The following is a 19,504-nucleotide window of genomic DNA, read 5'->3' on the forward strand; positions in this document are numbered from 1 at the left end:
TCAAAACTATACTTGAACTAAAAATAGTACAGTACAGTAAAGTATAGGTAAATATGTTGCCAAAAACCTAAAATATTACAATTAGGATTAGAGACTATTAACTAAAAACACTAAAATTAATGGAATAAATAGTTAGAGGCTGTAATAAATACCACTCCCACACAGGAACACTAAATCACGACACTGAATCAGAACTCTTTGTACATCCAATAACAACACAGATGAAACATGTCACCTGTGCCCACCTGGATATATATATATATATATATATATATATATATATATATATATATATATATATATATATATATATATATATATATATATATATATATATATATATATATATATATATATTGCAACACAGATTAAAACCATTTTCCAAATCATTACATACAGCTCCTATGGAATGAGAAGTTGAGCAAGCATTGCACTTGATACACTAAACCACTTCTGTTCCACATAAAGGCATAGATCTTGCATCTTATTTCCTCAAAATTCTACACAGGCACAAATAAACATTTTCATAAAAAAATAGATGAACTGTGTATTTGTAAAATATCCTGAAAGCAGAATTAATAAAACAGGTACTCCAAATTTGTATTATTTCAAATATTTGTTTTAATCTTATTAACATTAATAAGCTAATGCTAAAGGATTCTTGGTAAATTAAAGTTTCAGGTAATAAAAAAATAAAAAATATCAGTGAAATTACCTGTTGGTACAAGATCAGCCTCTGGAATTTTAGTTTTAACATATTGTTAATTTGTAACAGTTCATCAATACGCTTGACTATGCTGCATTTAATAATATTTAAGGTTTATAAGTAAAACATGCCATTGAATTTTTGTACAATAAATAGCGCCAAAACACTGTTAAAGAATTAGTGGAAAAAGTACATGTATGTATAATATTGCTATCACTACAGTTTCTGTATCGCTCAATACACACAACAAAATTATCTAAAATGTTATAAAAAATCATGAAACATACATAGGCAACATTAGGTGGTTAATCAATAAATTCTTTACCTGTATTACATGAAACGTGAAATGCTCATAGGAATGAGTTGCTAGAACTGGACAAACAAACATACATACAGTAGGGAAGCACAAAATGAGCCATCAGAATAAGAGTATAGTACAATATCCCTTCGACTAGATATACAAATATATATTCCTTCAAAGCCCAAGAACATAATCACATGTTCAAATAGCTACACCCTGATTCCAAGTTAGCAAAAAAGTATACATGTTAGATAAAGAGTTTTTCTTAAAGACAACTTAGTATTTTAATAGCAAATTATTAAATCTCCCATTAAAAAGGTATATATATTATTTTAAACCACTTGATGCCTGCGCAAGTGTCAGAGGCACTTCCTCCTCCTTGCTCCTGTTCTTACAAGTGTCATGAGCAGAGCAGTATACCTGCAGTAAAAAAATTATAAGAATTACAGAAATCTCACTCTTATGAAACAATTACACTTGAATTATTGTGTTTTATGGCTCGTATTTTTTTCTCAATTTAAAACCAGTAAAGAAATAATTGTCATAGTCTTTTAGTACTTTAGAAATACAAGCTGTCACATAATATTAACCACCACTCATTAGATTACCAAGATAAACTGCATATTAAGTTTTAGCAGTTATTAATTATCAAATCTTATACACACACACACACACACGTCTTGCTTCTTGTATCAGTACTTGACTATTCATACTCACTAAGGACTTGAAACTTTTATTATCCAGTTCACTTGTTAACTGTAATTACTTATATTAGTTGTGGCAGAAACCCAATCTCATCATATTGGAGGAGGTTATATAAGTAACTAGTTAACTTGACCATACTTTCAGTCTTATGTCCTTCATACAGGTACAGTACTCTTTAAATAAACTCTAAAAGTAACAATGCCATTAATCGGGTAATTACCGCCAAAAAACTTCCACAATACATATACAGTACAGTACTGTACGTATTTATATTAATTTTTTTTGTCAATCAATAAGAAAATATTTTTAAAACTTTAAGTTGAGACCAATGGCATAATGTATCACACACTTATCAACCATGGTGCTCTATATTAAAAATTTTACCCATCACTCACCAATGTAACAAATATTTTCCTCGTGGATTCGTATACAGTTTGTCCTCATTTTACCCGGATGTGAGAACACAAAAATTACTTGTTAACCTGTAAACAAGTAGGACTGTCGAACTTTTGAAAGACTATTTGTCATAATTTTCATTGTAAAATGATGATTTATATGAGGGTTAAGTGAAATTCAAATAATCCTCCAATATATAAAAGTATGGGTGTCTACCATAGATGTGGGACTAGCATGGGCGGATGTTAGCGTTCAGGAGGTCTCTCAGTCAGACAAGGTCGTCTCTTTTCTCGACAAAGTTTCTTATGGACAGGCCAATCCTTCTGCTGACAATATGTACCACAGTATCTTGCTTCCTGTACAAAAGAAATGAGGTAATTTAAATCACTATTAAACACACAAACAGAACACCAGATACAGCAATAAAAATAATGTTTACAAAAAATATTTTCTATATGGACAGTATTATCTGGCCATTAAGTACACTTGCTTTCTGGCAACTAACAAGCTTGGGCAAAGGGTACTGGGTGGTGATCTGTCTCATACAGGTCACTCACTTGTTCCCTCTACTATAAGAAAGACTCATCACTCCCTCTTGCTATTTTGTCAACATTGTAGACTCGTTTACATAATGACTCATCACTAAGGGCAACTCTAGCTTGCCCATTCTTGCTCTCATTCCTCCGTGATTCATCCATACACATAGACCTAAGAGCCTAGATGATATCACATAACCTTGCATTTCTACTAAATCACAACTCAAAAATTCTATTCCTTCTTCCAACTACCTTCTAAATTAAGTTAGGCCAACAGGAAAGTTCAATGAATTGGGGTAGCATATAATCTGCATAGTTACAGCCTATTTATATCCCACGCTTTTACACCTTACTTCAACCTTTTCTTCTCTTAATTTATTTTTGAAAATTTTTACCTAAGTAACCAACTGTGTGAATAAGAAAACTATACAGTCGACCCTCGTTAATTCGGACCCCTTTAATCCGGATTTCGGATAATTCGGACAAAATCTGAACGAACTTTTTTTTTCTTTTCTTAGGAATATTACCTACGCAGACCTTAAGCTAAAATGCTGGTCCACCCACTGCTGGGATAAAACACCAGCCTTCTTTTTGGTTAAATGTAACATCACCACTAGTGTGGGTGCAACTTTTAGCTTCAGACATGAAAAATATCTACCATTTACTGCCAGTAAACAATGGAAACGTAAAATATGTACCAATTAGTAATGAAAAGTTGTGCAGTTCCTTCAGCAAATGAAGCTCACCAACTTACAATAGGCTAAATTACCTTACAACGTGTTTTCAGTAGTCTATGTTGAAGTTCTTAGCACAGGCTAACTCATCATATCATATACGGTATAACAGTTCTCATTGATCTACAAAAAATACCGGTAATAAAAACCTTTTTGATATTTCACAATTAATATAATACCCGGTAATCTACTTCAACCTCCTATTGTTTACAACGATGCATGACGCACCACCAGCTGTTGTGTATCAGCTAGACGGTACACGTGTTTTTCGAATCGTTTTCAGTTAAAAAACTGTTACATCACATGTATATTTTACCTTAACTGCGCCTGAATGAATATATTCTCGGAAATAGATAGTAGTTTTGCTGAAACTTGATGTATTTTAATGTAAAATAGGATAAAATACGTGACAAAAACAAAAGATTTTACCTAACCTTCTGATGTTCAAGAGAAGTTACTCGTTTTTTTTAATAGTTTTTGGTTAAAATACTGTTATATTACAATGGTATTCTATTCATACTGTGCTTGATATAATGCATTCACGGAAATGTAATATTTTTGCTGAAATGACGTACGTATTACAGTGGAAAGTGGGATAAAATCGTGACGAAAACAATGACTTTCGCTTTATTCGTTCAAAATATGTTACCGTAATCGCTTTTCGATTGGTTTTCAGTTAAAAAACTGTTGTATTACAATAATATTCTATCTTAATTGACTTGAATAAATACTACGATACCATATTTCTGAATATTTTCATTAAAATCCATCCAAATCATTTTCCTTGTCATCATCTGCAGCACCAAACAGCTTCTCCCAGCCCTCTCCTTGAACAGGGCTAGAGGGTACGTGTTTTTCGAATCGTTTTCAGTTAAAAAAACTGTTACATCACACGTATATTTTACCTAAACTGCGCCTGAATGAATATATTCTCGGAAATAAACAGTAGTTTTACTGAAACGTGATGTATTTCAATGTAAAATAGGATAAAATACATGACGAAAACAAAAGACTTTACCTAAGCTTCCGATGTTCTTGAGATGTTATTCGTTTTTTTACTAGTTTTCGGTTAAAATACTGTTATATTACAATGATATTCTATTCATACTGTGCTTGATATAATACATTCACGGAAATTTAATATTTTTGCTGAAATGACGTACGTATTACAGTGGAAAGTGGGATAAAATCGTGACGAAAACAATTACTTTGAAATATAATGCAATATTAACCCCTAAATCGGTTAATTCGGACAATTGGCTAAAACGGACACCCTTCCCCCCCTATTAGTCCGAATTAACGAGGGTCGACTGTAATGTTACTTTACTGTATTTTTAAGATAAAAACCCTCAGTGATTAATTTTCGTCCACAGTTAACTTTTCTGTCATCATCCAAACCACTTATATGAAACTTAACAGATAGGTACAGGAGTATATCTGTACTCCATTTTTTTTGTTTTAATCATCTTTTATATTGGTTATACACACACACACTATGGCATTCCACTCACCTGACATCTACCACATATTGAAAACTCTCGTAATTCTTTTTCTATGTTGGTACAGGGAGGGTACCGGCACTCATAATAACAATCTTCCTCTTCCTCCACTACTTCACCATTGGCATTGAAGTATCGTGTTACTACAAAATCACCATATTGCTGAAAATGGGAAAAAAATACAAATAAATAAATATCAAGTGAATATCCAAATTATAATGCAAACCACACTCACACCCAATATGTATGTGTGCATGAGGCTGACACTGAACTACACACACTTGTTCTATAAAAAATATCGTTTTGTGTTTTAATTCTCAGAAAATAATATGCAATGTTAAAAGCTTCTGATAATGATGTTAGAGCCAATTGCATTCGTAGTAATAATTACTACAGTACGGTTTCTCTCATACAGTAATCACAAGTAAAATAGATCATGCTGCTGGTGACAGAATCATCCTCAAGCACTTTAATTGGTCTGTACCTATGCAGCTTGGTTCATTAGACCCAGAAGCGACACTTTCAACAAATCCAACACAATTCACAGGTTGGTTATGATGTTCCCTAAGCAATACTGATTGTTCTTTAGAAATTAAAGAGTAATCCTGGAATTCCCATTTTGTAAGCACGTTGGGATGCTTCAGTACAGTATAGCAGCATAGTGAAGTAAATCCTTTTAATAATGGACGTCTCAGTAAAATAGTAGATACAGTAAACCCTCCCAAAAACAGACTCCTCATTACTGGATATTCTCATTAACAGAATCCTCCCAATATTGGATAGGGGTTGCAAGAATTAGTCTGGTATTGGTAGGGTTTACAGTATACTGTATAATAAACCCATCAAGTCTAGTTTCTAACCCAGGATTAATCCTCAACACATATGGCTGGCACTAATACACTATTAATAAACTACTGTATTAACTACAGACTGAGTGGATTGTGAAGTTCAGTTCTTGTAACTATCATGATAGACCAGATAAAGAATGACTCCTAACAAAATGGAAAAAATTTTGTTCCATTAGAGAATGATCAAATTTTCACATTTCCTGGATTTTTTTTTTCAAATGGGGAAGATTTTGGCAACCTCCTCTTCTGATTCCCGCTTCAAATGGCTTCGGAGAGAGTTCAAGGAGCACTGCTTCTAGGCCAAGATGGGGCCATTTCAACCATTAGGCCCCAAAAGACATTCTTTCATCAAATACTGCTCTATCAGAGATACTCTGCTATGCTGTTCCTTTTTCACAACAGAGCCCAAAGTTATCCCTTTGGTTTATGTATGTCACTTTGTACATAATCCCCACTAATTACAGAATAACAGCATAACCAACCACATACACCACTCAACACAGTATTGTACTTTCTGATCGTGCACACAATGAAGCGTTCACTCCCCTAACATCTAGTAGCCATTTTCTTCAAACGTGTTACCTTCTCTCTTTATCTCTGGTATCATGGTATTTTCCATGGATACATAAATTTCCATAGGACATTGAAAGTAGGGACAGCGTGCCTGCAGACTGATCCTTTTTTTAAGTACACATGGAAGCAGTGAGTCTAGCACTAAATCTGACCACCTTCACTTTCTCAATCATTAAGTAAAGCACAAACTAGTGACCCCCAATGACTGAAGGTGAGTGTTGAATCTTACCCTCATACAATATTTATGATGTGGAACTGCAGGATGAGTGGAATATGGGGTCTCTTGTCCTCACCTCGTGATTGCAGGATGGGGGGAATGTGAGCAAGAAGGAAAGGAGGTTGTCGGAAAGTGTTCAGGAGAGCTAACACCCCCTCCACCTCAGACACAAGAGAGAGAACTTTGTGGGTACAATTACTGCAGGAAAGAGCCTGTTAGCCAGTAACCGATCTTGGTATGGACACCAAAAAATATACAGTACTGTATATGTCACTGTTCATTACAAGATGTCATGCACAGATGAAGTTTCTCCAAGGTGGCTACCAGAGCCATGCTCTTCTAAGAGAAATGTGACAAAACACAGATAATTATCAGTAACTTACTTCCTCTACTGGGTCTGCAGGTAGCTGTTGGATAGCAACCCAGTACAAAGATTGGTCTCTTGGTGTTGCAGTCTGTGTTGTAGCAGGCCGCTTGGCTCCTACTGGTACTAATGCAAGGTTCTCCAGTCTGTTGTCTACAGTCACATTGTTTAAATGGACCACCTTCCATCCAGACGCAATTCCTCCTCTATGCTTCTCCCTATAAATGGATATAAATATCATTGATCATATTTAGTCATAAAAGCATTTTAATAACAATCATGAACATTTCAAGTTACAATATATTGATTAATGCTAATTTCTATATCCAGAACATCTCTCTAAATTTAAAACAATACATGTCAACTGTGCCCACGTACATTTCCTCCAACATTAATATATAAAAACTGCATAATATCACACCTTTGTGTGAATAATCAAGCAAACAAAATACACATGTAATATGTATTCCATTTAAAATTAATTGCCTCTCACTGATGCAACAACAGCATTTGTATCCAACAAAAAACACACACATACACACACCAGAACAAATGAGATATTGATTCTTAAATCCTGTTTTATGGCCAGCTGACTCAGAAAATGGCCAAAAAAGGTTGTTCAGCTGCAAATGGTCAGGTATCTTGTTCAGTTGATTATTACGCAGGTTATCCAACTTAAACTGTTTAATAATAACAGTCAAAATTACCCCCAGAACATTCCTTTCAATGTCATAACTGGACCCCTCAATTCTAAAATGAAAAGGTTTCAAAAGAAATGAATGTCATAAAAAAGACTGACAGATTACAGGAACAATATACTGTACAGTACTGTATACCGGTAGCTCCTCCCCAAAGAGACATATTGTACCTCCATGTCACTCTGCTATAGTAACAGGAAACATAACTGGATCTAACCTCTTGTTTTATGTCCATTTACAGAACAAAGTGGGTGTTTCCTTCATATGCCTTGTCACCTGGACAAGTAGCTCTTTATTCAGCAATTTATATTGATCTGACAGGAGTGTCCCTGCCTCTAAAATGTAGACAATCCTCTGGGACAAGGAAGGCTCTTTTAGTGTGTATTCTGGTAAGGGAATCTCTCACAGGTCACAGGCTGAATAACCCATAGGTCATAAATACTCAAGTGCACGGGAGGTTCAGAATGGTTGAGAGGTCCAGGGGTTTGAATTGTGAAGAAGTGGAGTGAGTGAAGAGAGGTCCTCGAGATAAGTATGGTCATGTAAGGAACCTGGAAGATAGGATAAGAGTATGTACAGCTGAGAAGTAACGTAAAGTTGGGAACAGGAAGAAAATCTACACTGTGGGAGGTAAATGTTAACAATATCTCGAAGGCAATAAGGAAGGCAAGAGAAATATGTAATGACAGGGTGGCCTGGTTGCTCTAGTAAAACTTCCAAGCCTTTCAGGTTACCCTTCGCACAAATATCCTATCACATGAAGCTGATGGTATGTTTGGGAAGGTGATCAGCTATTCATTATTGTACATCCAAATTGGATTAACATATCAGCCCTAGATGACATAACAAGGGGTAATTTGAAGACCAGAAAGCCCTAGCAGGTAACCTACATTACTAGAGTTGCTTGACTAGAAAGCAATTGCCAGAAATGGAGATTCTCTCTAGAGAAAAGCATAAAGACAAATTGCTGATGTTAGAGGGGGCAAAAAAATATTCTATGTGAACCTTAATTCAAATAAACGAACAAGATGAAGGATGACCTACGAAAAAATTTACACCAGGAAAAAATGTCAAGGTACAGAAGTGACTCACCAGAGGAGGTTGTGGACGTACTGGCCCGAGGTCCTGCCCCGAGTGATGTCGTAGGCCCAGGCATAAATGGCGGCACCATTCCCATCCCGGTCAATCTCAACTCTGGCTTCAAAGGCATATTGTTGTACCAAGCAGATGTCTCTCTCATCCAAAAGTGCATATTTTGTCTGTAAAAATTGGAGATATGTTAATTGATTTCTACAATCTTCCTTACAAATTTCGGTGCTGCTATAGCGTGCGGTCTACAAGATATTTAGGTTAGGTTAGGTCCGTTTGGTGAGGTTAGGTTGGACTGAAGATATCTTTGTAGACAGCACGCTATAGTAGCACCCAAATTTCAGTCAATAACATAATACAGTACAAATATATTCATAAAATATTATACATTTCATAATTAGGAAAATATATACGGTGTACAAGATTTTGCATCCAATTCTCACAATCAAATGCCAGAACATTCGCCTTAACAAAAGACTATAGTGGATTCCTCCCCTACAAACGCTGTTTGTCGCTGAGTAGCAGACCCCGCGAATTCCCCAGTGTATGCCTCGTGGTCTAGGTCAACCAGCGCCGCCCACGGAGCGGGGGTCAACTATCTACCCACGCCTACCTCCGCTATAAAAGACCTGACCTCGTGGTGACCTCTCTCTTCCTCTAGCTACAGCCGCAGTAAGCTACACCACCTCCTCCGCCGCTGCCTGGCGGCCCTCGCTCCCGACCCGGCCCATGCGCCTGAGTGCGGACCCACATACCCCTCTTTTCTCCCTCAGGTACCCCCCTGCTACTGTCCTGCACCCTGCTACTGTCCTGCACCCTGCTGCTGTCGTGGACCCAGCTGCTGTCACGAGCCCTTATCCGCTTCTGCGTCAGCTCCTGACCCAGGCCCACACACCCCAGCAGGCGCATCTGACGACTCTGTACCTGCCGTGAGGGAAGCACAACATTCATCGCCTCCACACACCCTTTTTCTCCCTCTCTACTCCCACAGATATTGTGTAACTAGACAGTTGTCTCCTCTAGCCACCGGCTCATCCACGCCTTCGCCCTTCTGGCTCACATGTGGCATGCACCACCCGTTCTGCCTCACATGTGCCATGCAACCCTGCAGACAACAAGTCTCCTACACCGCCTGGAGGGAAGGAGGGAGTACAGTGACCCCTCGTTTAACGAACACCTCGGTTAACGTAATTTCGATTAACGAACTGCCTTCCATAAGGATCTTCAATTCGGTTAAAAAATTTTTTTTCGATTAACGAAGTTCTTACGAACCGACCTCAACATGTTTTCGCTTGCACTGACCGAGCAACCAGCTTTAGTATCAGTCCGCCAATACATTAATCGGTTCTAGGGCTTAAATTCCTTACTATTTTAGTAAATATCAAGAAGTTTATACTATTCAATAATTTTAAAAGTTTTATATTAAATTTTTAGTCATTTTAACAATTATTGAACATAATTGACGGTAAAGTGACTAGTTTAATGCGCGGCACCCAGCCTCTTAACACAGCAAACAGGAGTTAGTCTCTCTCTGTTTTCACCGGAGGTAACATCTTGCTTGAGACTCTCTTCAACTAAACGCTTTTTTCTGTGTTTCCAAGCAAATTATTGGTCATTTTGAAATATATTTTACATATTGACAATATATAATGCAGTGCAGTGTTGATTTAAAGAAAATAATCTTGAATTACACCAAGAGAGCTAAAATTTTATGGGTGAAATGGCGCCATGGGGTGACTTCTCTTCCACCCCAATGCCTTCTCTTCTTCCTTCTCCTCCACCCCCATTCTAAATCCCATCATCATCATCATCATCATCCAGGAGCCTTCTACATACACACCTGAAAGTAAGTGAACTTTTCTACCATTTTTGTTGAATTTAGGAAATTTTCGGTGAGCTGGAACCAATTACCCAAAAACCCATTGAAACAATGGTTTCGGTTAACGAACGACCTTCTGGAACGGATTGAGTTCGTTAACGGAGGGGTCACTGTATTGTAGTGGATTCCTCCCCTACAAACGCTGTTTGTCGCTGAGTAGCTGACCCCGCGAATTCCCCAGTGTATGCCTCGTAGTCTAGGTCAACCAGCGCCGCCCACGGAGCGGAGGTCAACTATCTACCCACGCCTACCTCCGCTACAAAAGACCTGACCTCGTGGTGACCTCTCACTTCTTCTAGCTACAGCCACAGCAAGCAACACCACCTCCTCCGTCGCTGCCTGGCGGCCCTCGCTCCCGCCGGCGAGCATGGCGACCCACAAGCTGGTCCTCTGAGCATCCTCACCAACCAGCTCTCTCTACATCACGCTTGTAACCACGCTGCCACTTCCCAGCACCAAGCTGCATTGTACATTCAATACAACATGTACAGTATACAGAGAGCACATTGTGAGTTTCCTTTCTCCATCCCATCCTGAGTACGAACCAAACAACCGGTTCCCCACAACTCTATCCTAACTTAATTTTACTGGGTTACTGTAAAATAGCAATGAAGAAGTAGGAGGGATAAGAAAAATACAAACTAAGTGTAAATGTAAAGTGGATAAGTTACTGTCTGCAGATGGCAATGTTGTACTGGGCAAACCAAAAAAATCAAGTTTCAAAGAATGGAAAAAGAAAAAGTCAATGTGAACAATGGAGGCAAGGAAAAAAGAAACACTGGGTTGAATGAATGCGTCGGCTAATGCATAATGAGCCACAGAATAACACAAAGAAAGTAATAAGTGGACAGAGAAATGTATGGAGAGAGAGGAACCATATCAAAGGAGGCCATGATTTAGGGGAGCAAAAAATTAGCATGTGAAACGCCAGAACATAAATCCAGTAGGGCAGATTAAATACTCAAGACCTGTAGTAACTTTTCCCAATGTCCGTCTGCCAGCCAATCAGCTACCTTGCTACAAACTGACCCTAGGGCAGTTGCAAGGTTCTAGCAAACCGACAGTCTATAGATCACAAATACTAACATACTGTATATCCAATCCGATTCTATGTTCGCCAGAAATGAATCTTCTTATATCAACGGGGAAGAAAAGAAGGCCTAGATCAATTACTGAGGCACATTATCGTAATTACAAACAAGACCAAATTGAAACAATTTCGGCCTTTCTTGTTTATTTTATTCAACGTTTCGGATTTCTGTCCACCACCTGTATGTATGTATGTATGTATATATATATATATATATATATATATATATATATATATATATATATATATATATATATATATTGATAATAAAACACGGGAAAAGGAAACAAGAGTACCTTAGCTTTCGTCTTTATTCAAGATATCTTTCATTGTGGATCTACATATATATATATATATATATATATATATATATATATATATATATATATATATATATATATATATATATATGATATCAATATATATATATATATATATATATATATATATATATATATATATATATATATATATATATATATATATATATATATATATATATATATATATATATATATATATATATATATAATGTGTGTGTGTGGTGACAACTAGATTTCTCCTCTGTACAGCGGAGCAAAGTTCTTGTTTCCTCTCGGAGCAATTTATCGCAAGGTTGGCAGCACTGACAACATGTGGCTACTATGACGTCACAACCAGCAGATGCGGGTGAGTGAGATTGGGATGTCATGTTCTGTAAACACTATGCTAAATATGTATGTATCACCATAATATTTTTGGTTTAAAATGATCAATAATATTTCTACAATGAACAATATAATTAACGGTGTATAAAAACGAAAATAGCCTCTTGTGCGACAAAAAATATATATAACCTCATAAAATCAGGCACTTGTCATTGGTAGTAACGGTCCACATGGTCCTCGGAACCTATACAAAGGGAACAAGAGTCATGGATTTCATGCCAATGTAGCAGCATATGGCTGTTATTAATCTTAATCAATGCCAGGTTTTATACTCAAGAATATTCACGAAATACTGCATTTATCAAGGAGGAGGCTGATTCTTCAATTGTTATCGAAAGACAGATTACTATGAAATATTAAAAGGCAGCTGGCATACGTCCAACAGAAACTATCGATTTTAATATTGATCAGAAAGTTTAAATCGCCAGAGAGATGAATACTGCAGCATATCCTCAAACTGCAGACAAGAATGCTCACAGTATTGCCCCAGGTCTTCCAGGGTCACACAGTCTAGTAGTGCAACTAATATTATGATAAAGTAGCCCCCTCGCAGGGCAAATTATATATATATATATATATATATATATATATATATATATATATATATATATATATATATATATATATATATATATATATATATATATATATATATATATATATATATATATATATATATAGTGAATTGTGCTCAACGAGACAATATGGCTGAAAGTACGCCGGACCCATCATGAATTATAATGTATTACACGGTAGGGGGAGACTGATGCAGCTGCACAAGTGTGTACGAACAGAGCAAGTTGCAAACACTGTGGGTGCAGGTTGACTTTCAAAGATGAGCAAATATTAGTTTAAACATTGTGCAGTACCTTTATCCCGAAGTTACTATTTCAAAAGGTGACAGTGGTACACAATGTCATAAGAATAATAATGTACGGATTTATATTTTGTATCAAAGTGATAGATCAAGAGAATCGTCGTAGGATACCAAACTTTACTTTTGATTTCTGCTGCGACAAACCTGAATTCTGTGTTCAAGGCAGAGGGGGGGGGGGGGTTTCTGTGGCATTGAAAGCATTTTTTTTCTTCATATCTGTATAATGAAAGGAGTTGTGGTGGGCATTATCATAAGACATGACTTAAGCCCATATTTTTCCCCGGCCACGCGATTCTCGGACTTCATAGTTTCCATCTCAACTTGCCGACAACCGCTGAAACATTATGTTGACAAGTTGCTACAAGAACTCCCTCGAAGTTCAATACTGTATTTACATAAAGCACAAAAAACTGTGTCCAAAAATGCGCAAGCAAGATTTTCCTCAACATAGTTTCAATAATTACAAACAATATTAGATTAATAATAAACAGTGCAAATTCTCATGAGTTGTTAGTTTTCTCCAGGAGCGTAGCGTAATATGAATTTCGCCTTTAGTTAAACCGTAAAATTTTCGCCTTGAGATAGTTCATTAAGTCTGAAAACAACAATATTCATCACACATCAGAGACAACACCACAGTCAACACTCACTAGTCACATCATCATCCAGCCACTTAACCTGTCACGTCACAAAACCACAACTACAGCACCAGTCACAGTTAGCCACGTTCACAACATTACAGCCACAACACCACAATCAACATCACAGCCGCAACACCACAATCAACATCACAGCCACAACACCACACACAACAAACTACAGCACACCAGAAAAATATAACACCAAATACCATCTATACACTACCGAGGCCAGCAACTTTGCACATCCTATCTTTTAGTTATAAGTGTTTCCAGGTGAAGCTTCATCCTCTCTGGCTGTGTGTATGTGTGTTTCTCCTTTTTCCCTGGCCTCTGTTTTTGTTTCCTAACTCATTCGCTCAGAACCGTGAAGACCAAGGCAGTGTCTCTTGAGTCACACAGAACCTCCATTTCCCTTTGTTCACTCCACACAATATACTATAATAACGCACAAACAAGTGTTGACACAAACTTCGCCAAACAGTTCAGTTGGTCCTCGAGTGCTGTATCGCTGTGTACTGGACACCGTCAACAGTTTCGTCTTAATCCATCATACGCACTTAATTACATCCGTTATAGTCCACCATTTAACAGTTGTAGACAGAGAGCGTAACGTAACCGCACAGAACATAACATAACGTAACTGAACTTTATCTAACGTATCCATAATCAACTTTACGCAATCCTCACCAAACGCCAAGTAAACCTCACTATTACCAACACAATGGTCGTTTTTAATAAAGTTTGGTTGGTTCGTGTTGTCTGCCGTCATCTCGAGGAGCGTTGTAAATATCCCTGAACTATTATTAGAAACACACATCACGCACTGCAACCAATCACAGCCTGGCTGACGGCCGGTCTCTAGCCGCTTGTTCATGAAAGTGGTCACGAGGAGCAGGTTGGGAGAGGGAGATGCGTGTATTTTGACCAATGGGGAGGGGGGTGGGGTGCAAGAGGGAAGCGTTGAGGGGACACTGACGTACACATTTTTTTTTTTTATCCTCGCTTACTCACTCTTCAAGATTCCTCCGTCAAATCATACCCTCCCCCGACACCTACCTGCCCTAAAAGTTTTCTGTTTAATGTCGATGCTATTTTGGGCTACCATTTCTGTTTCCTATCTTGAGTCAGTTTAATACGTTTCTAGAACATCACATTTTATCCCAGCCAGTGTATGTATCCTGGAATACAATAAGTAGCGCAAAAAAATAATAATAATAAAATAAAAACTTTTGGGGAATTAATAATTTTGAATTTCGTCACGGGCAGCGGCGATTTTGGACCCCCATACTAATCTTGTGATCGATAACGTAAAACAAAAATTAAGGTCTATTTTTGTTTCATATTACCCTCGGCCATTATTCAGTAAATTTGAGAAGCTGGTGAATCCTAAATACATAAACCTTTCTTTTCCCGCACTGACTGATGACCGACGCAGGAGATTTATCATCGTATTGTTTTCATGATTTGTATCGTCACCATTAGCTTCAATTTGAGATGCAACATGACCTTTCCAGTTCTTTCATATCATTTTCCAGAGCAACGATCACTTCTTTTTTTCATTAGTTCAGCGGGTCCTGGAGTGTGTGGGTGTTATTCCATGGCATGCATACTGGCGGTTGAGAGGGAATCGGGTGCGGGTGAGCCAGAGATTGTGCGTGGTGGGTTCCCGATAGCACTGGCGTTGTTGGATAGATAGGGGAGTGACGCGCCTGGCTGTTAGGGGGAGTGACGCACCTGGCTGTTAGGGGGAGTTACGCACCTGGCTGTTAGGGGGAGTTACGCACCTGGCTGTTAGGGGGAGTTACGCACCTGGCTGTTAGGGGGAGTTACGCACCTGGCTGTTAGGGGGAGTTACGCGTATGGCTGTTAGGGGGAGTTACGCGTATGGCTGTTAGGGATAGTGAAGGATAACCAGAGTAACACGCAGAGACCCACATTTCCTTTACAGTTAATTCACCTCATTCGAAGTTTTAATTTTGACACGCTTTTCATTGCAGAGCTGTAGTGAGGGTTTCGGCAAGCAGTAGACAACGATATGTACCAGTGTTTTGTGTGGGTCATCTTTGTCAATCCAGTGAACAGGAAGGAGTCTTTTTGGCGGGGGAGATTATTGGATTATCATGTTTGCTAGTTCATTGTTGATAACGTTAGCCAGAACACAGTCATGTGTGTGTCAGCTCTAAACCAGAGGCCAACACCTGGATGTCGCAATACTGCCTGAAGCAACCACTCATACTTAGCAGTTTCAATGCCATCGGGTAAGTCCAATCTCACTCGCTTGGGTTGGGCACGTTTTTGGTGGTGTTGTAGTTGTTTACGCTTCTTGTCTGCAAATTGCTCTGCTTTCCTCTCTTGTTTTAGACTGCACTATTCTAAACCCTTTGAGCATATTAGTGTCATAGCCAGAATCCTCAGTATCGAGACTATGTTATTGTGTTTCCTCTGGTGCAGGAAGGGCGGTTCCTTCCTCAAGGGTAGGCTCAGGCATGGTGCAGAGGGGAGACTCTACCCACGGGACTTATAATATCAGAGGAACGATGACGAGATGTGCACAGCAAGGATATGAGTGGTGGGACACAACCTGGGGAGTAATGGCAGTAACAACTGGAAGGTGTAGTGTCAGGTTAGTGTCAGCATAAACGAGATCACCGCACTCTTGAATACTACACCACACTCATAGCACAGTCACAAAGGCTTATACAAGCTGATTTAATAAACCAAGATTTAACCGTCCAAATCTTGTGTGGCGCCTATCAAGAGTACCCAGGACGGACAGAGGAGGCTGGAGTGTGGTGGGACGTGTGACTAGACAAGAGCTTTTGTATTACCTCCCAGGGACACACCGCCACCCTTCCTGAACAAAAAGGATGCAAATATTAATCTTGTTCTCATAATACACTGATAAAAACAAGTACGTAAAGTAAAGGTTCCGGTTCTCAAGGGGTACATTACTCACGTTGTAAATGTGGCGTATAAAGTCTCACTCAGGAAGAACAAAAGGCCCTTGTACAGCACTCAGATCATACTCGAACAAAATAAAAGGACTATTCCAGGGTGAAATTACAGTACTCGGTTTCTCAGAATAATCTCCAAACCTCAAACTTACCTTCGCTATACGGTCGACGAGTGGACTGTGTTTTCAGACTTCGGTTGAGCGGTGGTGCTAGGCAATAATACACTTAATAAAACACCCACACCTCCCACCCACAGCAAACTCCATTCACAGCCACTAGTCACGTCACTCAAGACGAGTCGAACAAAGACGCTGGACTGAACGCTACGACAGATCAACATTCCCTATTAAGTAACGCCTCAACTTACAGCAACAAAAAACTCAACGAATGGAACAGTTTAAACCTTGTTATTGTGCGGTTTATGTAGCATCAAACCAAATTTTATACCCATGATGTCTGTCTCATTTACTGACAAAAACTAATTACGTCTTAATTTTGTGACTAAGTTCAAGGGAGTCTCGGTTGTTTATCGTTAAAATACCCTTATAAATTTTTCCAACATCGTCTTGGCATAGATTATGTATATAAGATACCACCCGTTAACGGCATATATACGAACTCCGAAATAAACCGTATGTTATTATTGCTGTTATTATTATTATTATTATTATTATTATTATTATTATTATTATTATTATTATTATTATTATTTCTATTACTATTTTTACCTTCATCCCCAGACATTATCATACAATAACAAAATATCACACTGCATATCCATACAACTGCGGTTTTACCCCCCCCCCACACACACAAAACCACAATACACCTGGCTCTACACCTGACACGCTACACTGAGCATCTTGGAGGAAAAAAAAAGTGTCGGGCTAACCTTGAACTGCCAGATAAACTGCGTCATCCTAGCTGTGACCATTACGTGACGCTGATGAAGTGGGGGGAGCAGGAGGGTGAAGTAGGTGGAGGTAGAAGGGTGATGTGGGTGAATGGAGGAGGAGGATAATATGGGTGGAAGGAGGAGATGGGTGATGTGGGTGGAGGTAGAAGGGTGGTGTAGGAATATTATATTAATATTAAAACGTTATGAAACTTGTAATATAATAAGCGTAATTAGACCAGCATACTCTTGAAACTATCAAATGTTGGTCGTGATCAAACGCAAGCATCCGACACTGAATTTGTTTTTATCGATGTAAATAATGCTACTGTAACCGACCGATCCACTTTATGATTCAAATACATCAATTTTAAGGTTATATAAGAATCATAATAAGAGATAATAAGAGAATTGGTGATAATATGAGTGTGTGTGAAGGTGAACCATATATGGCGATAAGATAAAATTGGCGGATAGAAATATTGCCCTCGTCTGAAATCAGGGTGGAGAGAGGGGCAGATAACGGCTCACACCACCATACTACTACGGGCGCTAAATTAATAGATAACGATAACAGCACCACTTGAAGAATAAATAAATAGTAAATAAACACTAAACATGGACAATAAATACTTCAGGAGCGTTACCAGTCATAGAAATACACGCGCACACATAACAGGATAAAATACAACATAAATTTGTATTAAGTAGATAAAATACAACATAATAAGGTAATATCTGTGATAACATAACGTAATCCATTAGTAAGATTTAAACTGAAGATAATAACAAAGAATTGCGTTAAATAGCGAGCGATCATAAGTAAGAGAGAGGGCGGAGTGACGGACGTTGAATAAGCCGGAAGATAATTATATTCCTTACTTTCTAATATTCGTGGTGTAATGCATCAAGTGAATTAACTAAGCGTACATGATTCAAAGACCTTAGGTTGGTGGGGCAGTGAAATTATTGTACTGTACAGAGAAACATTTACTGGATACCTGACGCTACGGCAAGATTTAAAAATGCGTAAGTGACTATATATAATACAGTATACCGGTATATATATATACTTAACTAGCTGCCTCTGGATAATAAATTAACCTCTGCATAGAAAAGAATAAAGCCCTAATCAGCCTTTCTCTCGTCTGGACACACACACACACACACACACGTACGTACGTTCAGCTTTCAATCATCTTTTCAGTGTAGAATTAAGTATATAGTGTATTATATTTACAATCTTCAGAGAGAGAACTAGTACCACACTGATGTTAACTTGTTAGTAGGTCGACCTCCCCCATCCTCCTCACCTTTCTCACGCCGGGGTCAACAAAGCCGCCCCTCCCGCCCCTACCCTCCCCTTGCCTACCTCTGCCTCCAGCCAACTCATGGGAACCACGACCACACCTCCGTCTCTCTCTCTCTTATGGTGTCACTGCCTCACCACACCTCTCACTGCCTCACCACACCTCTCACTGCCTCACCACACCTCTCACTGCCTCACCACACCTCTCACTGCCTCACCACACCTCTCCTGCCTCCTCCTCTGCTGCCTCCCACACCTCACTGCCTCCTCCCACACACCTCTCACTGCCTCCTCACACCTCTGTTCCTCCACCACACACCTCTGTTGCCTACACACCTCTCACTGCCTCCACCACCTCTCTACCTCCTCCACACCTCACTGCCTCCTCCCTCTCCTACCTCCTCCACCTCTCCTGCCTCCTCCCCTCCTGCACCCTGCCCACCTCCCTCACACCTCTCCTGCCTCACCACCTCTCACTGCCTCCTC

The 19,504-nt window shown here is 38.7% G+C and overlaps 1 protein-coding gene across 1 annotated transcript in view; it reads right to left on the bottom strand.

Annotated features, from left to right (window-relative positions):
• Positions 1–326: 326 nt before the first annotated feature.
• Positions 327–19,504, bottom strand: part of LOC121879070 (zinc finger MYND domain-containing protein 19-like) — a 60,765-nt gene continuing 41,587 nt past the window's right edge. Inside the window, exons 2-5 of the mRNA XM_042385563.1 lie at positions 8,670–8,836; positions 6,899–7,097; positions 4,890–5,039; positions 327–2,464 (exon numbers count right to left, since the gene is read on the bottom strand). Of these exons, the coding sequence (XP_042241497.1) occupies positions 2,354–2,464; positions 4,890–5,039; positions 6,899–7,097; positions 8,670–8,836 (627 nt within the window). The 3' untranslated portion in view covers positions 327–2,353. The remainder of the gene's footprint in view (positions 2,465–4,889; positions 5,040–6,898; positions 7,098–8,669; positions 8,837–19,504) is intronic.

The sequence above is a fragment of the Homarus americanus genome, unplaced genomic scaffold (genome assembly GCF_018991925.1).
Source record: "Homarus americanus isolate GMGI-L3 unplaced genomic scaffold, GMGI_Hamer_2.0 scaffold4060, whole genome shotgun sequence".
NCBI classification, from domain to species: domain Eukaryota; kingdom Metazoa; phylum Arthropoda; class Malacostraca; order Decapoda; family Nephropidae; genus Homarus; species Homarus americanus.